Source organism: Phaenicophaeus curvirostris, chromosome 12, assembly GCF_032191515.1.
Source record: "Phaenicophaeus curvirostris isolate KB17595 chromosome 12, BPBGC_Pcur_1.0, whole genome shotgun sequence".
Lineage (NCBI taxonomy): Eukaryota > Metazoa > Chordata > Aves > Cuculiformes > Cuculidae > Phaenicophaeus > Phaenicophaeus curvirostris.
The window spans coordinates 370,451-388,966 of record NC_091403.1 but is presented as its reverse complement, the minus strand read 5'-3'; the positions used below and the strand labels follow the sequence as shown (position 1 = coordinate 388,966).

The following is an 18,516-nucleotide window of genomic DNA, read 5'->3' as shown; positions in this document are numbered from 1 at the left end:
TCTGCAGAACAGCTGGCCGCTTCCTGCACAGCGCGGGCCGGCATCGCCGCGCCGGGAGCCAGCGAGCCCCAGGCAAGGGCTGCCGGTCAGACCCTGGGGTCCGTGTGCTCGCCGGGCTGGGAACACCAGATGAGAGCATGAGACCTGGTGAGGAGGTGTGAGACCGCCCGAGGACTGCAGCCTGCAGGGCTGGCATCCCAAGGGTCTCTAGAGCTTCTCTTCCAGCTTCTGAGCCAAGGTGAAGGCACAGCGGCCACAGAGCTCTCCGGGACTGAACCCCATCGGTTTCTCACGCTGCCCAGCCCTCCAGGCTCCTTGTATTTGCCCGGGTGACTGACTCTCAGAGTTACGCTGCTCCTCATAAGTCCTTGGGTACTCAATACACTCTTCACCATTCTCCTCAGCTCCCGTTTCCTCTCTTCCCCGACTCATCCGGGTTGGGAGCCAGCAGCTCCCCAGGCCACCTCTTAAGCAGTGGTACCACCGCAGCCCTGAGGCTCAAGGTGTGTCTGGCTGCTCCCCAACCTCTTCTCCCATTTCAACGGGAGACAAACACCTCCAGGAAGACTTCAGGGTGACGGTTCTGGCCTCTCCCACCGCACCAAACAGCGCAGGCCTGCTGCCCGCTCCCCATCCCTGCGGGGAGGGCTCGGACCCCAGGACCGGCACCGCAGCCTCGTGCTGGCACCTCGGCCCCGAGCCCTCTGCTGCTCGTGGAACCAGAGGGCGCTTTGGTCAGAAAACACCTGCGAGACCATCGAGTCCAACTGTCCCCGTCCCCGAGAGCCTCATCCGCCCGGAACAGGAACCCCACCCCCGCCCTGGGCAGCGGGTTCTGATGCGGGCGGCCTCGGGGAGAGCGGGGCCACCCTGAGCCCCGAGGGAACGGGGGCAGGCGGGGAGCGGGGCTGCCCCGGGGGAGCGCGGCTCGCGGCCCTCGGGAGGCGCCATCGCTCCCCGGAAAGGAAACGGCGAGGAGGAAGGCGGCGCGCGCGCGGTGACGTCACGGCTGCGCGGGCGGGGCCCGGCGCGCGCCTTTGTTTGGGGCGTCGCTTTCCCAGGCTGCCCGGCGCGCGGCGGGGGGCGTGGCCGGGGGCGTGGCCCTACACGCGCGGCCTCGTGTGGTGGGCGGGGTCGCGGGGGCGTGGCTTGGCGGCGGGGGCGTGGCCTTGTGGGACGCGGGTCAATGGGGTGGGCGTGGTTTTGCGTGCTGGGGGCGTGGCCTGGAAGGGGCGCTGGGCCGGTGGGCGTGGCCTGCGGAGGGGGCGTGTCCCGCGGGGGCGTCTCCCGCGCCGCGTTCCCGCGCGGTCAGTCGGCGCGCGGCGGCGAGCGGAGCGGAGCGAGCGGGGCGGAGCGGACCCAGCCGAGCCGGAGCGCAGCCGCAGCGGGACCCCAGGATGATAAACACCCAGGACAGGTGCGGGGACGCTCCCCGGGTCCGCTCGCTGCGGGTCCCTCGCTCAGCGGGGGCGGGGCGGGCGCCGGTGTCCGGTCACACCGGGGCTGGGGCGCGGCAGCGGCGGAGCAGCCCTTGGCTACCGAGACCGCCGAGGCCCGGTCCGTGCCCGCATGGCTGCGGAGCGGCCGCCCTCCCCGGGCTGGGCGCGGGGGTGTTTTCCTCCGCTGACCGAGCTGCCCTGGGGGTTCGTCCCTTGCTCTGAGCCCCCGGGGCGCGGATGGACCGGCCTTGCTCCCCGGCCGCTCCGCGGGTTCGTTCCCCCTCGGGGTGAGGGGCGGTTCGGGTTGGAAGGAGCCGTAAAGCTCCTCCAGTCCCCCTCCTGCCGGGGCCGGGTTCTCGTGTCCGCCGGGCGGCATCGCTGCTGCAGGCCGAGTGCGAGCGGCCGCCGGCGCCGCCGGGAGCAGCGGGGAAAGGGAAACGGCCCAACCCCGTCACCCCCCGGCGCCCAGCGACGAGACCCCCGGGACGGGGCAGGCGTGCGGCTCCCCCCGGGTGCCTCGGCGCGGTGCGGGGCCCGAGGCCGCCGAGGAGCCGCGGTTCCAAAGCTGAGGAATTGCCCTTCACGCCGTCCGGGGACGGACGCGGTGCTGGGATCGCGGGGAGCTTAGCGAGTTAAAATTACACTCGCTCCCAGCTCCGGTTTCAGGCAGGACTCGCCTTGGCCTGGAAGCTCCTGCGGGGAGAGCCCCCGGTGATGGAAACGCCGCTCAGCCCGCTCCGAGCCCCGCGCAGCGGCTCTCGGGAGAGGAGAGAGGCCGGACGGCAGCGGTGCCGGTGCTGGAGGCCCAGGGAGCAGCTGCCGGCGCCGAGGGATGAGACTTCGCGCAAACTTCTTCCCAGGGCGCCGCTGCGCATCTGGCGGAAGCAAAACCTCTGGATCTGGGCCCCAGGCCGAGGCTCGCGGCTCTCAGGGCCCCGGCGGCCGCCGCCGCGTTCCGCACTGGGACCGGAACGTTCTGGGCCGGGACAGCGGTCCGTGCAGGCCTGGGCTGGCGAGGCCCGCGGCGCGGATGTCGTGTTTTGGCTCCCGCCTGCGCCGGAGGAAGCCAAACTGGGAAGCGTCTCGAGCTGCTTTGCGTGAAATCAGCTGCGTCTCTCTCTTTCCATTTTTTCCCACCACTACAGTTCATTATCCAGCTTTTTGATGCCTTGGCCGCGGCTGGGGAGCGCTATCAATAGCACATTGTTGGCTGGGGGTGAGGGAGGAGGGAAGGGAATAACAAAGCTGCCAGCAGCTTTCTGGGGGTGGGGAGCTGCGCAGCAAAGTGCTTTGTCATGCCGCTCGACATCGCTGCCGCCAAGTGGGGTGCACACTGGCCCATTGATAGCCCGGCCGCGCCGTGTGGAATCGGCACGCGTGGCCGCGGAGCTGGCGTGCCAGGGCTCTGCCCTCAGACCTCTGCGGCACAACTGTTGAACATCCCTGTTTGAGGAGCTGTTCCTGCGGGCAGTGCCTGCCGCAGGCCACGGCGTGCGGGAACGCCGCCTCGGAGCACAGCTCCGCCAGCTCGGAGAAGGAGGAAATGTGGAGGAAGAATATTTGTGTTTCCTCCTTATTTGAGATTGTTTTGGTATGAGATGGTGAGCCAGGATCCAGGGAGATTCTGCGTGTTATTTGGCACCCAGAAATGCCACGATTCAAGAGTTTGCAGCCTGGCAAACACTCCAGCGTTCCATGTAGCGGCTCAGGGGATTCTGATAGTGCAGCTTGGTGCTAGGTTTGTGGGTGCTTCAGCCTCTCTCCCTCGAGGAGGGGGATGAGTGGAAAACCAGTGTCTCGGGAGCAGCTGGAAGAAGGAGTTTTGCGATAGACAGTAAGTTGTCAGTACACGCCCTGCAGAGCCACGTTCCTCGCTCCGCGTGCACCCTTTATTTTGGTGGTGCTGACATAGTCCCGTGCTGGTGTGTTTATAGTGGGAACACTGGGGAGCAACTGGTTTCCCTGCGTTGCAGTGGCAGGTGTTGTTAGAGGAACGCCGCTGTGGTGCCACGCATCGGCAAAGAGGTTTGTAGCACCAGTAGAGGAAGCGATGCTTCAGAAGTGAAATTCTTTACTTTCATCAACATCCTAAAAGCGGGAGCAGATATTAAAGTAATCCTGGAAGAGGCATGTAGGACATCCAAACAAACTTAGAAACTGCAAGGGAAGCCTTTTCCTTGCTATCAAAAGTAGATCTGTGCAGCGAACGTGTAATTTAAGGGGCTGGGTGGAGGACACACATATGATGTTTCATTTACATGTGAAAACATCAAGGTAGGCTTTGCAGTGTGTTGAAAATCTCTGAAGAACCAGCCGGTTCGCTCCTCCTCCTTCTGAATACGTGAAGCTGCAGCCTTCTTCTGCCAGTCCCGCTGATCTATTTGTGGGTGTTTGTCTGCCGAAAGCGTGTGCTGCTCCGGTCATGCGTTCCAGCCATCTGGAGCTGGCGGGCAGCCCGGCCTCCCTCATTAGCTGGAGGTTGCTCAGCACTCTCTGTGCGTCCGTGGCTCCATTTCTAACAAAACACCAACAGGTTCTGATACGCCTTGGGCCATGAGTGTTTTTAATGTGAATGTCCAGGCACTGCTACCCTGCTGGTTGTCTCCAGCGCCCGGGGAGAGGAGCGGTTTGCGTTGTGAGGACCTGCGGCATCCAGAGTGTAATTCCTGCTAACGTAACATGCCGTTCTCTCTCTTTCTCTTGCAGTAGTATCTTACCTTTGAGTAACTGTCCCCAGCTGCAGTGCTGCAGGCACATCGTTCCCGGGCCTCTGTGGTGCTCCTGATGCCCCTCACCCACTGTCGAAGATCCCCGGTGGGCGAGGGGCCAGCAGGGATCCTTCTCTCTCAGCTCTCATATACAAGGTGAGAAAGATCCGACATTTAAATCATGAGCTCTGCGCGCGTTCCAACTGCATTCGCTTCTTTTTACGGCCCAACAGGAACAAATGCCAATAGCTCTGAGGCAGCACAGTTAACAGGCAGGTCACTGAGCTGCATCCACCGCTCTCTGGTTTAAATGTCCCCGGGTTGTTAACGGACAAGGGACCTTTTCCCAAAGGTGTGCAGCAAACGATTCCCAGAGGCCTGTTTTGGCTAAGGTGTGCGGAGCCGGCATTGTTGAAACACAGAACAGCTTCTCGGACACCGTGAAGAAAGAGGAATCGGGGAGCAGCAAGGTGAAATGTAGAGCGAGGATGGTCAATAAGCTCCTTCCTCTGCCCTGGTCCGGAGGGTGAGGCTGTTGGGGCCTGGGAGCTGCTGGAACCGATGCACGGAGTAACTCCTGCCTTCACCACAGGGCGAGGCGGCCGCCCACCTTGAACGGGAACCCTTCTACAACCCCTGCACAGGGCGAGCTGGATTAGGAAGGCTTTGTGCCCGTGGGCTGGCTTGGGAGCACATGGACCTGCACAGCTCTCCTCTTTTGGCCCTCTGCATTCCATGGGGCCTCTCCTTTTGGCTCCTGGATGTGGAGGCCTGGCTGGTCCTTGCTGCAGAGTAACTGGCACTCGTGCAGCTCATGTTATGGTGGCTCGTGTCCATCTCTTCTGGCTCCCCTCTGGGGCAGGGCAGCTCTTCCCAGCCAGGGAGCCCAAATCTGTGCTGAGCTCACACATCTGGCTGCTCAGGCAGGAGTGGTGTCAGAGACGTTAGACCTGATCTTTAATTACTCTGTGGGAGGCATGCAGGCTTTATAAGATGAAAAGATACCAGCCCTGTTGGGTCACAGCCACCAAAGCCTTCTCTTGAGATTCATGAGAGAATCACAGCCATCACGGCTGCTTTCAGAGTTTTCTTTAATGCAGCCCTGGTGAATTCTTAGTGCGCGCCTCACCCACCTTGTGAGGAAACGTCAGCCTCCTGATAACAACGTGGCATTGCATAACGCTGTCAGGCTGAGCTGTCAGAGACGTCCGAGGGGTACGGACCTGGAGAAGCCACAGAGAGGTAGCAATGAGCACAATGGGCTGCCAGTCAGATAAAGCAGATACAAGGGCTCCAGACAAGTAACGGGAAGGGATGAGAAATCAGGACTTGCACCCCTACAGGCCAGCACAGCCGGGCCCCGCACGCGCACTGGGCAAGGTCCAAAGGCAGAGAAGGGGCACAGCGTGGAAGGGACGCTGGTGGCCAGAATGGCCGTGTGAGGCGTTGGGTTTTGGTGTTGGCAGTGGTGTGTGGGCAGGGGCTGCTGCCATCCGGATTGCTGCATCCCAGGGATATGGGTGTAACTCCTTCTGGATGCGCTGCTGACAGAGCTGAGCAGAACGTGTCGGAACATCAGGTAATGTAGCTCATCCCAGAACAGAGCGGGCCATGTTCGCAGTTGTTTGAAGTCCAGCCCCAGCTCAGGGTTACTGGGACTCGCTCTCCATTGTCCCCTCAAGTTGGTGGTGCTGTAGTTACAGCAGGCTGAGCCTTTCAGCTTCAGCTCGACCTTGGAAGGCATCTGGACTCAAAGCTGAAGCACTTTTCCCAGCTATATCAGCTGTCCTGGATCATGGACTGGCCTTCCTGAAGGAGCCCACCTTCTCTGGAGCACATGCTCGATACAACCCTTCTGTGAATTTACCAGCTGGGCTCCCTGTAGTTGTTGCTGTCTTTGTGTTAAGAGACTTTGATGCTTGGCCCTTCCTCAAAGGAGCTTTCCTGGAGCTGGGAATGCAGTCGGGATTGGCATCGGGGCTTTGTGCAATGGGGGGATGTGCTCTGGTGAGCTGAGCTGGCAGGAGGCTGAGGCACAAGCACGTGCCGGCCGTGAGCCTGGGCTTCTCCAGGCGCTTGGCCACTGTGGATCATAACATCCCTTTTCCTTGCGCTCCGATGCAGAGGGGCCTCCCCGTCTGTTCCCGGACATCTGAGGAGTGTGGCTGGGGTGGAAGATCCTGTATGCAATGAATTGCAACCAAGTGGAAGCCAATCCTTGTGGTTTTACTCCCCTGGATTGGGACCAAGGCCGGGGAGCCTACAGTTTGGGCAGCTCTGTAGGAAAGAAAGCCTCGTGGGAGTTTTTGCCCAGGTAGCGTGGCTGGGGGATTGCAGGGGTGACCTAAAAGGGAAGGTTTGTTGTGTAAACAGGATTTTGCTTTGAGCGGCTTCCAAAGAATTCCAGGCTGCTGCTTCACAGGAGCGGCCTCTCCCCTGCATCTCACTGCCTCTGGTTTGATGCCTGGAAATTTAACCTCAGCTGCTCAAAGCAGGCTGTGTAACTGTAATTCCCACTGAACTGGGGGAACTGGCTCCCTTCATCTGCAGTCACGCTGCCTTTGCCTCATGGGCTGTTGCATTTGGGACTCCAAAGTGGAAACACCTCACTTGGTTTGGAGGGCAGGGCAAAGGGCTGAGCCAGGAAAAGTTTTTCTCCTCTTGCAGGCTCCTGCCAGTCTCCCTGCATGCTCCCCCGCAGTGTGCCAGTTCTAGCCTGCTTTTCTCACCTTCCTCCCCCTGGCATGGCTCGCGCTGGGCTCTTGCAGCTGGCTTCGTGGCAGCGTTACCGGCAGTGGTCGGGTTTGACCGGAGCAGCTGGTTCCTTAGCACACTTGGCTTAAAACCCATAAAACTCAGCAGCAGGCGCAGCCACCAAGACTTCCTTCAGACTTGAATGAACTATTTCCTGCAGTGTATTCATTCTGGTGAAGTGTAAACTTACTTGTTTTTCAGCTCGGCTTTGTGAGCTTGAAACGCCCGGCAGCTTCCTCTGCTCGGGTCACCACAGCCGAGCCGTTCCTGATGTGCATGCAGCGTTCCTTCGCCAGCATAAACATGCGAGATGGCTCCTGCCCTGCCCCGACAGACAAGCCGAGGGGGCTCTTTTAATATGTGTCCTAGTAGGAATTAAAGTGCTGGGACAGCTTGAGGAGCCTGGGAAGGTGTTTCTGCTGAACCATTTAACCCAAGTGGCTTAAAACATCAACAAGAATCTGTGACGAGTAGTGTCACTCAGGGATCTGCACTGGGACCAGTGCTGTTTAATATTTTCACTGATGATATAGATGGCAAGATTGAAGGCACCCTCAGCAAGTCTGCAGATGACACCGAGCCTAGTGGGAGGTGTCCCTGACCACAGCAGGGGGTGGGACTGGACGGTCTTTGAGGTCCCTTCCAACCCAAACCTTTCCATGATTCTGTAAGAAGACATCTGCTTGAGAAGCAGTGATGCCAAGGGCTCTGCCATCCTATCTCTGCGTGCCACCGCGGCTACAGCGTTAATGCGGAAACCAAATGGATTTCTTCGTCATTCTATGGGGCTCTTTGCAGCACAATGTGGAAATCATTACTGGGCAAGCCAAGCGCCTGCAAAAGCTGCCAGAAGGAGGAGAGTGTTCTGACCATGGACTGGTTTTCTAGGAATAGTGAACCACATCCGAGGTGGCCTGCATGCCCGGCATTCCGATTCAAGCAGCACTGGAGAGGGACAGGAGCATTTGTGGTCTGGAAAACCCTCATTGCCATCTGCCGGTCTGCAGGGCTGCTGTGGGGTGGGACCCTCCACACTGTGTCTGCTCCTCCCAAACCGTTTGCCATCCCAGCTGGCTGTAAACCCTGGGAAGGCGATTTGTGGTCACCCCTTAAGCAAGGAGACTGCGCTGGGACTGGGGAGACAATGGAACTGGCTGGACTGCGGCAGCAGGCGTTCTTCCAGCCTGTTATTCCAGTTTGTTCTTGGAAGGGTGGTTCTGAACTGCCCTGCGGGGATGCACTGGGACCTGTGGGAGCAAATGGACTCTCGCTGTTCAGGATGTTTTGCATGTATGCAAAACAGGGCTGGAACATCACCGTGAGGTCTGCAGGCTCTTTGTGGTCTGTTCCTGAGCAGGAAGGCAGGAAGGGAAAAATGAAACATCCTTCTAGCAAAGCTGTAATATGCTTGATCTTGCATTTACATCTCAGTGTAAACAGGGGGAGTGTGCCCTCACTGTTCTGTTCTTTATTGCTGTGTTGGGTTAGAATAAGTACGGGGGGATGCAGGTAGCTCAGAACGGCTCTGGAGCACTTGTTCAGAGCACTGGGACTCAGGCAGGAGCTCAAGACTGCAGGAGCTGGGGGGACCCCCACGGCGGAGAGCGCTAGCGGCAGAAACTTTGAGCACACCGGTCCGTAAGGGCTGGTTAGTCCAGAGGCTGCTCCTACTGGAACCACAGACCCTCTGTGTGCTCCTTTAAGCCTGATATCTCACAGTTCTGGTCACAGCCTCAGGGACAGGCTTATTGGACCCGCTCTGAGCTCTCCTCTCTCCCCTGCGCAGGACGAGAAGATCACTGTTAACCAGGATGTCCCGGTGCACGAAGGGAAGCCTCACATTGTCCACTTCCAGTACAAGGTCACAGAGGTGAAGACCTCTTCCTGGGATGCAGTACTCTCTAACCAGAGCCTCTTTGTGGAAATCCCGGATGGCTTATTAGCCGATGGAAGCAAAGAAGGGTGAGTTCAGGACCCAAGAGCTGCGTCTGTGCCTCCCCTGGGTGATGCTGTGTGTGTTGGGGGCGAGTCACGGACTGCGTATGCACCTGGTCTGTGCATCCGAAACATGTCCTCTTCCCTCAGTCCCTCATACCCACATTTTCCTCCTAGTGGCCATTTCAGAAGGGTAACTGGTTTTTCAGTCCCTGTGCTAATGGAAAATAAGCAGTAAATGAGCAGAGCGATTCCTTGTATCCTTTGGTACAGAAAATCCTCAAGCCTTTCTCCACTTTTTGTTCTGCTGGCCACTTGGCAAGCTGGCTTTGGCAGGTATCCCCCCTCTGTCAGGGGAAAAAGCCTCCATTATCTGGATGCGCCCCAGCTCATCAGTAGGTGGATCTGTGTTGGAGCGTGACCGCGCAGGCGCCGGGTGCTGCCAGCGCCTGGTTTTCCTCTGTTGGCAGCAGATGGTGGTGTTTTGTCCAGACAGCTCTGCTCTGGGAAGTTTGTGTAAATGCAGCTTCCAGAGCAGCTCCCACCAGCCAAGCGCTTTGCCGGAGCTCTCTGCTGGGGGCAAGCGTGGTAGCGTAGATGTGGCTGGACTGGATTCCTCTGTGGAGCGCTCCGAAGTGCTCCTGCATCTCCCAGAAGGCTTCATCCCTAAATGACACCAGCTAATTAAGAAAAAAATCTTCCCTGGCACTCTGCAAGTGCCAGTGTCCTGTGGTCACACGCTTGTCCCATTTGAGTTCCGGTCGGATCAAGGTTTATGTAGCTGCTGCCATCGGCCCCTTAAACCCCTTTGCTGTCCAAGCACTGGCGCTCCGGGGAGCGGGTCGTTCCAGGAGGGCACTGTCAGGTTAATTCAGCTGGGTAAAGCAGCCTAGAAGAGGCTATAATTAAACCAGTTCATTACCATATTACCTAAACCCTTGCTAATTTGATCTCCTTTGCCTCGCTCGGTCTCACTGACTGCTGACGGGTTTGTCCCTGCTCCTGCAGCCTAAGTGGTGAAAAGGCCAGCGGAGACAGTGACGGCTCTGCGTGCCGATCCCAGGGCTCGGAGAGGGAGTGATGCCACGCTGTTTCCATCATTCAGCTGGAGAGGCAGAAAGCAGGGATTCGGGGCTGTGGCACCCAGCTGATGGGTTCAGGGAGCAGCTTTCCCTTCAGGGAGCGTTTTCTCTTCTCTGCCTGCTATGAGCTCTGCTTTTTCCTTCTCGTTAAGCACAAAACTTGCGGATCCCCTTTGCTAGTGGAAGTAGGAAGGCTCTGTACAAAACCACTGGTGGGTGAAGATGGGTGTTGACGCCAAGGACAATGACCTGCGGGGTGATGGGGTGAGGACAGTTTGGAGCTCTGCAAGCAGGAAGCCCATTGTTTCAGGACCCATTGTCTGCTGGAAGGGCGCTGTAAACAAGGCCTGAACCCATCCAGTGGATAATACAGAGGCTTCCTCAGGCCAGGACTTCCGATCACTGATGTTCCCTTGTCCTCTTCCTCCCTGGCAGGCTGTCAGCACTGCTCGAGTTTGCTGAGGAAAAGATGAAAGTCAACTACGTCTTCGTTTGCTTCCGAAAAAGCAGAGAGGACAGAGGTGAGAAGTCACCCTGCTGTCAGGACGGGTGCTGGGTCTCAAATGGCACACAAGAACGTGGGGATCCCGAGCAGGGCTCCACAGGAAGGGATGGATGCAGCTGAGCCCCCTGATCCAGTGGGAGGTGTCCTGCCCGTGGCCGGGGATGGAACTGGATGGGCTTTGAGATCCCTTCCAACCCAAACCATCCCATGATTCGATGAAATGTTCCGTGCATGGTTTTCACATTGTCCTTACAAAACAGAAATAGTTTCTCGTGGGGAAAGGGAGCCCTTTCCTGAGCCTGGGGTGGGAAGGAGTGGTCTGGTCTCTCCAGCAGGTACCCCTTATTGCCCTGCAGTTGAATTCTCCCCAGCGATGACATGGGGAAAGCTGCTCCTGAGCACCTCGGGGTGTTTTATTGCCCAGCAATTAGTGAATATTTTTCCTTCAGTGAGGAGCAAAGGTCTCCAGTTGGCACCAGTTTTCTGTGATTTGAAAGGAAATCAGAGGTTTCTGTGATTAGGAAATGACCTCTTGGAGCTCACTGCCCTGATGTTCACCTGATTTATAAAGATCCCCAGGCAGTTTTGCCCTCCCTAGGCTGATGGGTAATCCTGGCCCTGGCCGGAGGTGCGCATGGCTTAAGGGGGCTGCATTAGAATCTAAAGATAGCTGCATCAGATGAGCGATTACAGCACAAACAGGAAGCTTGAGGGGATCTGTGGTGAGGCACCAAGCTGTGGATGTGTCACTTTAAACCTTACACAGGCAGCACGGTAACTGAGCAATTGCAGCAACAGGAGTAATCCAAACCTTAATTTTAATTTTACTCTGCTGCCATCTCTGAATTGAAGGACGTTATGTGAGCTGAGCTGTGCTGAGCCAGGAAGATGTCATTCCTTGGTACGATGCCAAGAATGACCATCCGACCAAGCCCTTGCTGTAGCGTCCCCACTGCAGGCCGTGCAGGGGCTGCGCGGTGGCTGCCTCCAGGAGACACCCGATGCCGCCGGGCTTGTTTCTAAATGTGGGCCGCATGTTGTTCTTGGACCTCGCTGGTTTCCTTGAGTTCTGCAGTGATGTAGGTCCCCGGTCCTTGTCTGCACAGCTGAAATTCAGTGCCGGCCTGAAATCTACAGGAGCTGCTCCGCGTGGCCGTTAGGGGCTGCAGGGATTGTCGGGGGTGCCATAATGAGGAGATGCTGCACCAGGGCTCCTCTCCTGGGTCACAGGGAAGCGATCGTGTCAGTAATGTTGTACAGTTGGAATCGATGATCTCAAAGGTCCTTTCCAACCAAATGATTATGATTCTAATGAGCAAGCGTGTGTGCAGCCACTATGTGATAGAACCTTGTCTGACTGAGGGGAGCTTCTGGGCTGACCCTGTTCTTGAATTACGTGGGAGCTGAACTGAGCCGTGCTGAGCTGCTCTGAGTTCCCACCACACTCCAGGCTCTCCTTGCAGAATCAGCAAACTTCTCTCTACGCCCCAAGTAAACAGACCCCATCTGCTGCTGCCTCACCCACCTTCAGGGCTCACGGGGCGCTGGGACCCGTGTTAAAACCATGAGGTGCTGTGGGATGGCAAAGGTGCCAGGAGGAAACCAGTCACCGCCGCATCTTGGAGGGGACAGAACAGACGTTGCAGGGTAAACGCGGACAAACCTGTGCAACTCAAGCCCTTCTCTGCTTAGGAGCGTCCATGAAGAATGCAGGGACAGACAGAGCCTCCCACGTGTGAGGGCCATCACGTTACAGTGGTTTCTCTCCATGCAGGAAGCTCGGGATGTGCTGGCCGTGTGCCAGCACACGAGGGTGGGCCGTGCACGTCTATATTCGTGGCCTTGGGGCCAAGGCAGGTAAATGGGGCCATTCCTGGTGCTAACGATGTCCTTCTCTTTGGTAGCTCCGCTCCTGAAGACGTTCAGCTTCTTGGGCTTTGAGATCGTGCGGCCTGGCCACCCCTCTGTCCCGTCGCGGCCAGACGTGATGTTCATGGTGTACCCCCTGGACCAGAACTCTTCCTCAGATGAAGAATAGCTGCAGCGGGGACATTGCGGCAAACCAGCGACGTCGTGGAGGGGAGACGGGGACATCTCCTTTCCTGAGGAGAGGGAAAACCAGCTTCTGTGGGACTGACCCTGCATTTCTCATTGTAGATTGGCTGTGTATCCAGAGTTGACCATCGCGTTGAAACATGTTGCCTAGAGAACTCTACACACATGTAATCACCATATAGTAAACGGGAGATGGTTCTGAACTGTGCGGCTGCGTGGGGCCGGCCACGGGGCGCCAGGGTAGCGCAGCGCCAGCTCCTCGGCCTCTCCAAGCCCGCATCGGCCCTCCGCACCGCCCGCTGCGCTCTCAGCGGACAGACTATGCTTCGTTTCTCAGTTTCAGGCGTGTTTGGAGCATCAGGAGGAGCCATACCATGTACCAGTTTAACCATTAACACTACCGCACGTCCTGGCTTGGGGGCAGCCGGTGCTGCCCTAACCGCTCTAACCTTTTCATTTTAAAACCTCCTGCTCTTCCGGCATTCATTTTCAGCAGTCTTAACCCTGTCCTGTGTTACCCCTGGGCCTTCAATAAAAGGGGCGTTTGGATCAACCCCACGCAGCTGGGGCTGCTTATTCGGCAGGACCTGAGCTCTGGAGCTGCAGCTGGGGCTTCAGAGGGCAGGTGAGTGCTGGGAGTAAAACCTCTGCTTGGTGGGAGCGCTTCCTTCCCTGCCTGTGCTGTGGTGGTTGAGATGGTCTGAAGTGCCTAAAGCACTCGGGCCTTCAGCCCAGGACGGGTGTGGAGCAGGCCCGGGGCTGTCACCACACCTCTGTCCTCCCTCCTCCTCACCTTCCCAACGGGATCTCGAGACTTCAGACACTGAGTGAGCAGCGGTATCCAAGCCACAGATAGTCGCAGGCAGGAGTGGTGGCTCTGCTGGTCACTGTGGGGGCTCTCCCCATGTGGGCGTTCCGCTGGGGTGTGGAGGGATGGGGTGGCAGTGCCACTTTCCGCTTGCCCCTTCGAATGCTGGTGAATGCGATTGTGCTGTGTCTCCACACCCCGTGACCATGGCCTGGACGAGGTGTTCACAGGCCGTGCCCGGGGGTGGCCAGCAGCTCTCCCGGCCTGGCTGCGCACCAGTGGCCTTGTCCTTGTGCTTTGTTGTGCTCTCGCCGGTCAGCAGAGGAGCTTGTTAAAAGCTGAGCCGCTCCATTCCATCCTGATCGGTGTCTGAGGAGAGCGGTGGGAGGCAAGGTGTGAATAAATCCTCTGACAGTCGGTATTCCTTCCCCTCCACTGAAGGGCCAGAGCCTCTGGTCCTCCTCAGCAGGACCTCAGTTCCTGTCAGGTTGGACGCTGGTGGTGGCACTGCTGGGAGCGGCAATGCCTTGGCCTTTCCTGCGGGCCTGAGGTATCGCCCCTCGGTGCAGGGACGAAGGACACCTCACATCTATTCCCAGATGAACCGAGGCTGAGTTCCAGGTCTGGCTTTTGCAGTGCCAGGCTTTATCCCTTGTTGCTCCTGGCTGCCTCCGGGCTTTTCTGCTTGCACCAGGGCGCTGCTGCTACCCCACGGTGTTCGGCTGCTGGCACAGCCTAACGGGGTGGCAGGGGAACCACTTTGCTCCTTCCCTATGGGTAAAATCCACTGGTAAAGGGCGAGATCCTGGTCCTGGTCACTCCGAGCAAGGAAGAGTGTTAATTTGCTGCAGTTACTGGGCTGCACCAGTGCCTGTGCTGCTCTGCCAAGGACCACGTATTTCCCTGCTTGGCTCGAGCAAGTGTGATCAAAGGTAAAGGTCTGGGATCAATGAGCGTCTCAAGAAACACAACACCCTCTGGAAAACGTAAAGGTACTTTGGATTTCTGTGGGAGCTGCACGGGTCACTCCACCGTGAGCTGGGGCTGGTGGCAGTGGTGCAGCTGTTGCTGCGGGTCAAGCCTGGGGCTCCTGACCCCAACTGTCGGGGCTGAGCGCTCGGCATCCGCGGGCAGAGGGGCCGGATCCAGGGCCAGGACAGTGCTGGGGGCAGGAGCTGCTGCCCCGCTGGGTGCCAGGAGCAGCGTGACTGCTCACCCCCTCTCAGATGCCCCAAGGCTGGGGACTCCCCCCCACACACACCAAAATCCTGACTGGGGCCAAAGGACCAGAACTGGGGGGAGCAGGAAGAAAAAGCCACCCTCACAGGTTTGTGATTGTCTCTTAAAAAGATTTATTCTCTCTCCTCGCCCGAATGTACAAAGGTGAGAAGAGCACAGTTTGTATATATATATATTTATATATATATATAAAAAAACAAGGAACTCGGTAATAATGTACACTTTGCAGAGGGCAGGAAGACTGAAATGAAACCCAACACAGTAACGCCAACGCAAACAAGAGCTATAAACACTGAGGGTCTGATGCCCGACCATCCGCCAGCACTGGGGGCCCGGTGCCAGGGACCCCACGGGCCAGCAGGAACCGGAACAGCGTCAAACCTCAAACCTAGTCTGCATAAACCATTGTTTCAGTTAACACCTACAGGGAGACTCAACTGGGACCCAACTGGGAGCAGCCCCCCCGACCCAAGCCTGCACCCCCTCACCCTGCCTGCCCTCCTCTGCACCCCTCGAGCCACCGGTGGCCCCGGCTGTGCCAAAGCCAGGCTCTGCTGGACCAGAACACTGCTCCCCGGTGGGATGCAGGGCTCCCCCATCACCCCGATGTCCCCAGCCTGTTGGATGTGGCACGGGGGGAGCTCAGCATCGACCCTCTCCCTGCGGAGCGGGCCAGGCCCCATGGCTCCATCTCCTGGCAAAGACAACGAAGAGTGGAAGGAAGGTGAGTGGAACACCACGAGAGGGCTGGGTGGCCGCGCTGCCCGCACCTGATCCAGGGCCACGACCAGTGGGCGCCTCCTTTCCAACTGGGTGAACTGGGATGGAGGGGAATGGGGCAGGGGGAGGAAGAAAACAAAACCCAAAACAACAGCTTTCAAACAATTGCTTTTTACAGTATGTACAGAGCCTGGCGGCAGAGCATCCCAGTACAGCGGCCCCTGAGCTGGTGCGACGCAGACGGACGCGTGCCTGAGTGCGCCGGCACATGGGAAGAGCAGGGTGGCTGCGGGGCCGAGGTAGAGCAGCGGCTCTGGGAGCAGAGCACCAGAGAGACCCTGTCCTGGGGGCAGCCGGGAGCGGGAACCGGCTTCCTTCAGGGCCTGGTGCCCCAGAGCAGGGCTGGCACGGCCTCTGGCAGAGCCTAAGTGTGCTTGTTCCTCGCTGGGCTCTGCCCAGGGACGCCGGGCACAAGGGGGACCGCAGGCAGAGGCCCCACGCTGAGGGGCTTGGGCGCACTTGCTGGAGCTGGGGGAGAGCAGACACGCAGCATCTGCAGTCACAGCTTGGAGCCACTGGGAAGCTTGCAGGCAGGGGCTCCAGGCACCTCTGGACCCCATACAGAGCTGCCCTGGTGGCCGCGGGGCGATGGGTGCAGCCCCCAGCTCCTTGGGCAGAGGGGGCTTTGCTGGGGCCAGACGCAGACCCCAGCTCCCCAGCGCCATCGGCCACGCACTGGCAACTCCTGCTGGCAGACCGGCAGGCACTGTGGGACGCCAGACGGGCTGTGGGACTTGGGGGAGGGTGCGCCTCACATCCAGCACCTCCCCACGCCCCACAGTTGCCTCCAGCCAGGCTGACCCCCAGCCCCCATGCAAGCCTGCCCTTCCTTTCCTGAGACCGCAGCTCCGCGCAGGCTCGCCCTAGTGATGGGCAGGTGGAGGGAGCGCCCAGTCCCGTGGCGCTTCTCCCCATCCAGAAGCAGCGGCTCGCAGAGACTCGCAGGGTCCCAAATCCATGGAGAAACCTCAGTGCTTCCGTTTCCTCTTCATATGCACCGGGCAGGCGATCACCCCCACCCCGAGCATCGGTGCCCAGTAGAATAAATATTTCCGCAGGTACCAGCTCACCAAGGGGAGGGTGTGGAGGGGAGTCAGTGTGTGTCTGGCACCAGGGGAGAAGACACAGTCTGCCTTGGCTCCCAGCAGGAACGTCGAGTGGAATGAGTGACACCATTCAACTGATGTCTAACGGAGTCTCCGGCGTTTCCCCAAGTGAACCAGCCACACGGCTCATCCAGCCCAGGCATCCCGGCGCCTCACCTCCTGCTGTGACCCAAGTGCAAGTCAGCTCCCGCTGCCGGCAGCGCCGGCCAAGCCCCGTACCCTCGGCATCCCCGTCCCGGCCACTTCCAGCCCAGCCGTGCTGGCGCCACAGGAGCAGAGCCTTACCGTTCTCACCTCCGGGGAGGTGGGTAGAGGGATGGGGCAGAGCCTTGCTGGCTGGCAACGATGGCTGTGGAGGACAGACCTGCAGAGGAGAGGTGGTGTTAGGAGCCGGCAGCCCAGGATGGGCACCAAGCTGTGCCAGGGGAGCTGGGAAACAGCAAATTTGGCCAAAGCCAAGCCCCACACAAGGGCCCAGGCAGCTCTGGCTCTGTCCTGAGGCCAGACGCTCACCTGTTGCATAGGGCAGGTTGTACTGTGCCGGGAGCAGCGAGTACCCCAGGTGGTGGTGGTGATGGTGCGTTGAGAGCAGGCGCTGAGAGGGCGAGGTGCGGGGCCGGTCGGTGCTGCGCTCTCCCCCGCTGGCTCCTCCGACGCTGCTACAGCTCCCGCCGCTTCCCACCACCCCACAGCCGCTGCGGTCCCGCTCCTGAGACGTCTTCTCGCTTATCTGGGGAGGAAAAGTAAGACGCATGCTGAGGGACACTACTGCTGAGGGACACTATGCTGGGGCATGGTTGAGCATGGGACCCATGCCAGGCACTTGAGGCTGCTCTGTCCGGTCGATTCCCCCTGCCTTGCCCAAATGCTTGCCACAACACTGCTGGGAGATGACAGGATGGCCGGGGACCAGCCCAAAAGCAGCAAGGCCAACGCAGTTCCCATTTAAGGCAGCTCCTTCCTGCCCCTGCATCATCCCAACGCAGCCCAGGAAGAGCTCCCGACTCTGCATTGCTCTGACACGGAGCAGGCCCCTGCCGCCCACCCACCAGCACCAGGGCCGAGGACAAGCAGTGCTGGATTGCTGCGGGGCCTGGAGAAGCCCCGGGGCTCCTCCAAGCCAGCCCTGCCCACAGGTTTGGCTTCTCCATCCCAAAGGGGTTGTGGTGTGGGATTTCTCCTTGCCCTCAGGTCTCCCACAGCAGCAGGAATGGCAAAAAAATTCAGGCTCTGGGCTGGTCACAGGATCCAGGGACCATTCCAAAGCTCACGCATGGAGCTGGGCAAAGCCAGCGCTTTCCCGACCCTCACCGTGGGTGATTTGCTCTTGTAGTGGCTGGCATGCTGCTGCAGGATGTCCAGAGCCTTGGACTCCGAGCTGGATTTACAGCTCACACTGGGGCTGGCTCGGGACTTGTCGCTCTCATCGCTGCCGGATGCCTTGCTCCCGTATGGAGAGAAGGAATAGCTGGAGGGTAGGTATGAGCCTGAGGGGAAAGAGTCAGCAGTCAGGGCATGAGTTGTCTTTGGACAGCACAGCCAGAGCACGTGGCTCCATACGTGTGCCTCCAGGAGCGAGAGGATGTCCCCCACAGGCATTCCCTGCTCCAGGAGCTGGGACAGCCTGGGAAAGCTGCCTACCTGGGTAGTTCTGCATCATGACGGTGGGCATGGCACGGTAGCTGGGGTGGTTGGGGTCATACGACTGGCTGTAGGAGTAGCCGTGCATGTAGGGGATGTAGGACTGGTGCTGTGTGAGGGGTGACGACACGGGGACATGGACACTGGGTCTGGGGTCCTTCCCCACCAAGCGAGCCTCCTCGGTGGGGGTCAGCTTGCACTCAGAGCTCGTGCTCTCCTTCCCATCCTCCTTGGATGCAGCTTCTTTGCTTCGATTCCTTTCTTCCTTCAACTTGCGGTCCCTCTCCTCTTTCCACCGCTCATCCTCTGTCTTGATGTCCGAGTACTTCGCCGGGTACACATAGGTCCACATCCGGGGCTCCGCTTCCTGCAAGAACCATCCAACCATCAGAGCGGCGCCCTCCTCCCAGCCCCACCTGCCTCGAAACCAGGCTGGACTGGGAGGAGACCAGGAACCCCACTCT

At 59.1% G+C, this 18,516-nt stretch overlaps 2 protein-coding genes across 4 annotated transcripts in view; one reads left to right on the top strand and one right to left on the bottom strand.

Annotated features, from left to right (window-relative positions):
* The first annotated feature begins 1,304 nt into the window (after positions 1-1,304).
* On the top strand, positions 1,305-13,031 carry OAZ2 (ornithine decarboxylase antizyme 2). The gene is given in 6 exon segments (XM_069867217.1): positions 1,305-1,417; positions 4,146-4,221; positions 4,223-4,303; positions 8,688-8,863; positions 10,354-10,439; positions 12,328-13,031. Coding segments are annotated over 6 exon segments (573 nt in total). The 5' UTR covers positions 1,305-1,397; the 3' UTR covers positions 12,462-13,031.
* Positions 13,032-15,400: 2,369 nt separating this feature from the next.
* ZNF609 (zinc finger protein 609) overlaps positions 15,401-18,516 on the bottom strand; it is a 45,297-nt gene continuing 42,181 nt past the window's right edge. For 2 of the 3 annotated variants that reach the window (XM_069867186.1, XM_069867187.1), the window contains exons 6-9: positions 18,053-18,419; positions 17,723-17,898; positions 16,925-17,141; positions 15,401-16,775 (exon numbers count right to left, since the gene is read on the bottom strand). In XM_069867186.1, coding sequence (XP_069723287.1) covers positions 16,702-16,775; positions 16,925-17,141; positions 17,723-17,898; positions 18,053-18,419 — 834 coding nt within the window. In that variant the 3' untranslated portion in view covers positions 15,401-16,701. The remainder of the gene's footprint in view (positions 16,776-16,924; positions 17,142-17,722; positions 17,899-18,052; positions 18,420-18,516) is intronic. The other variant, XM_069867188.1, reaches the window with a different exon arrangement.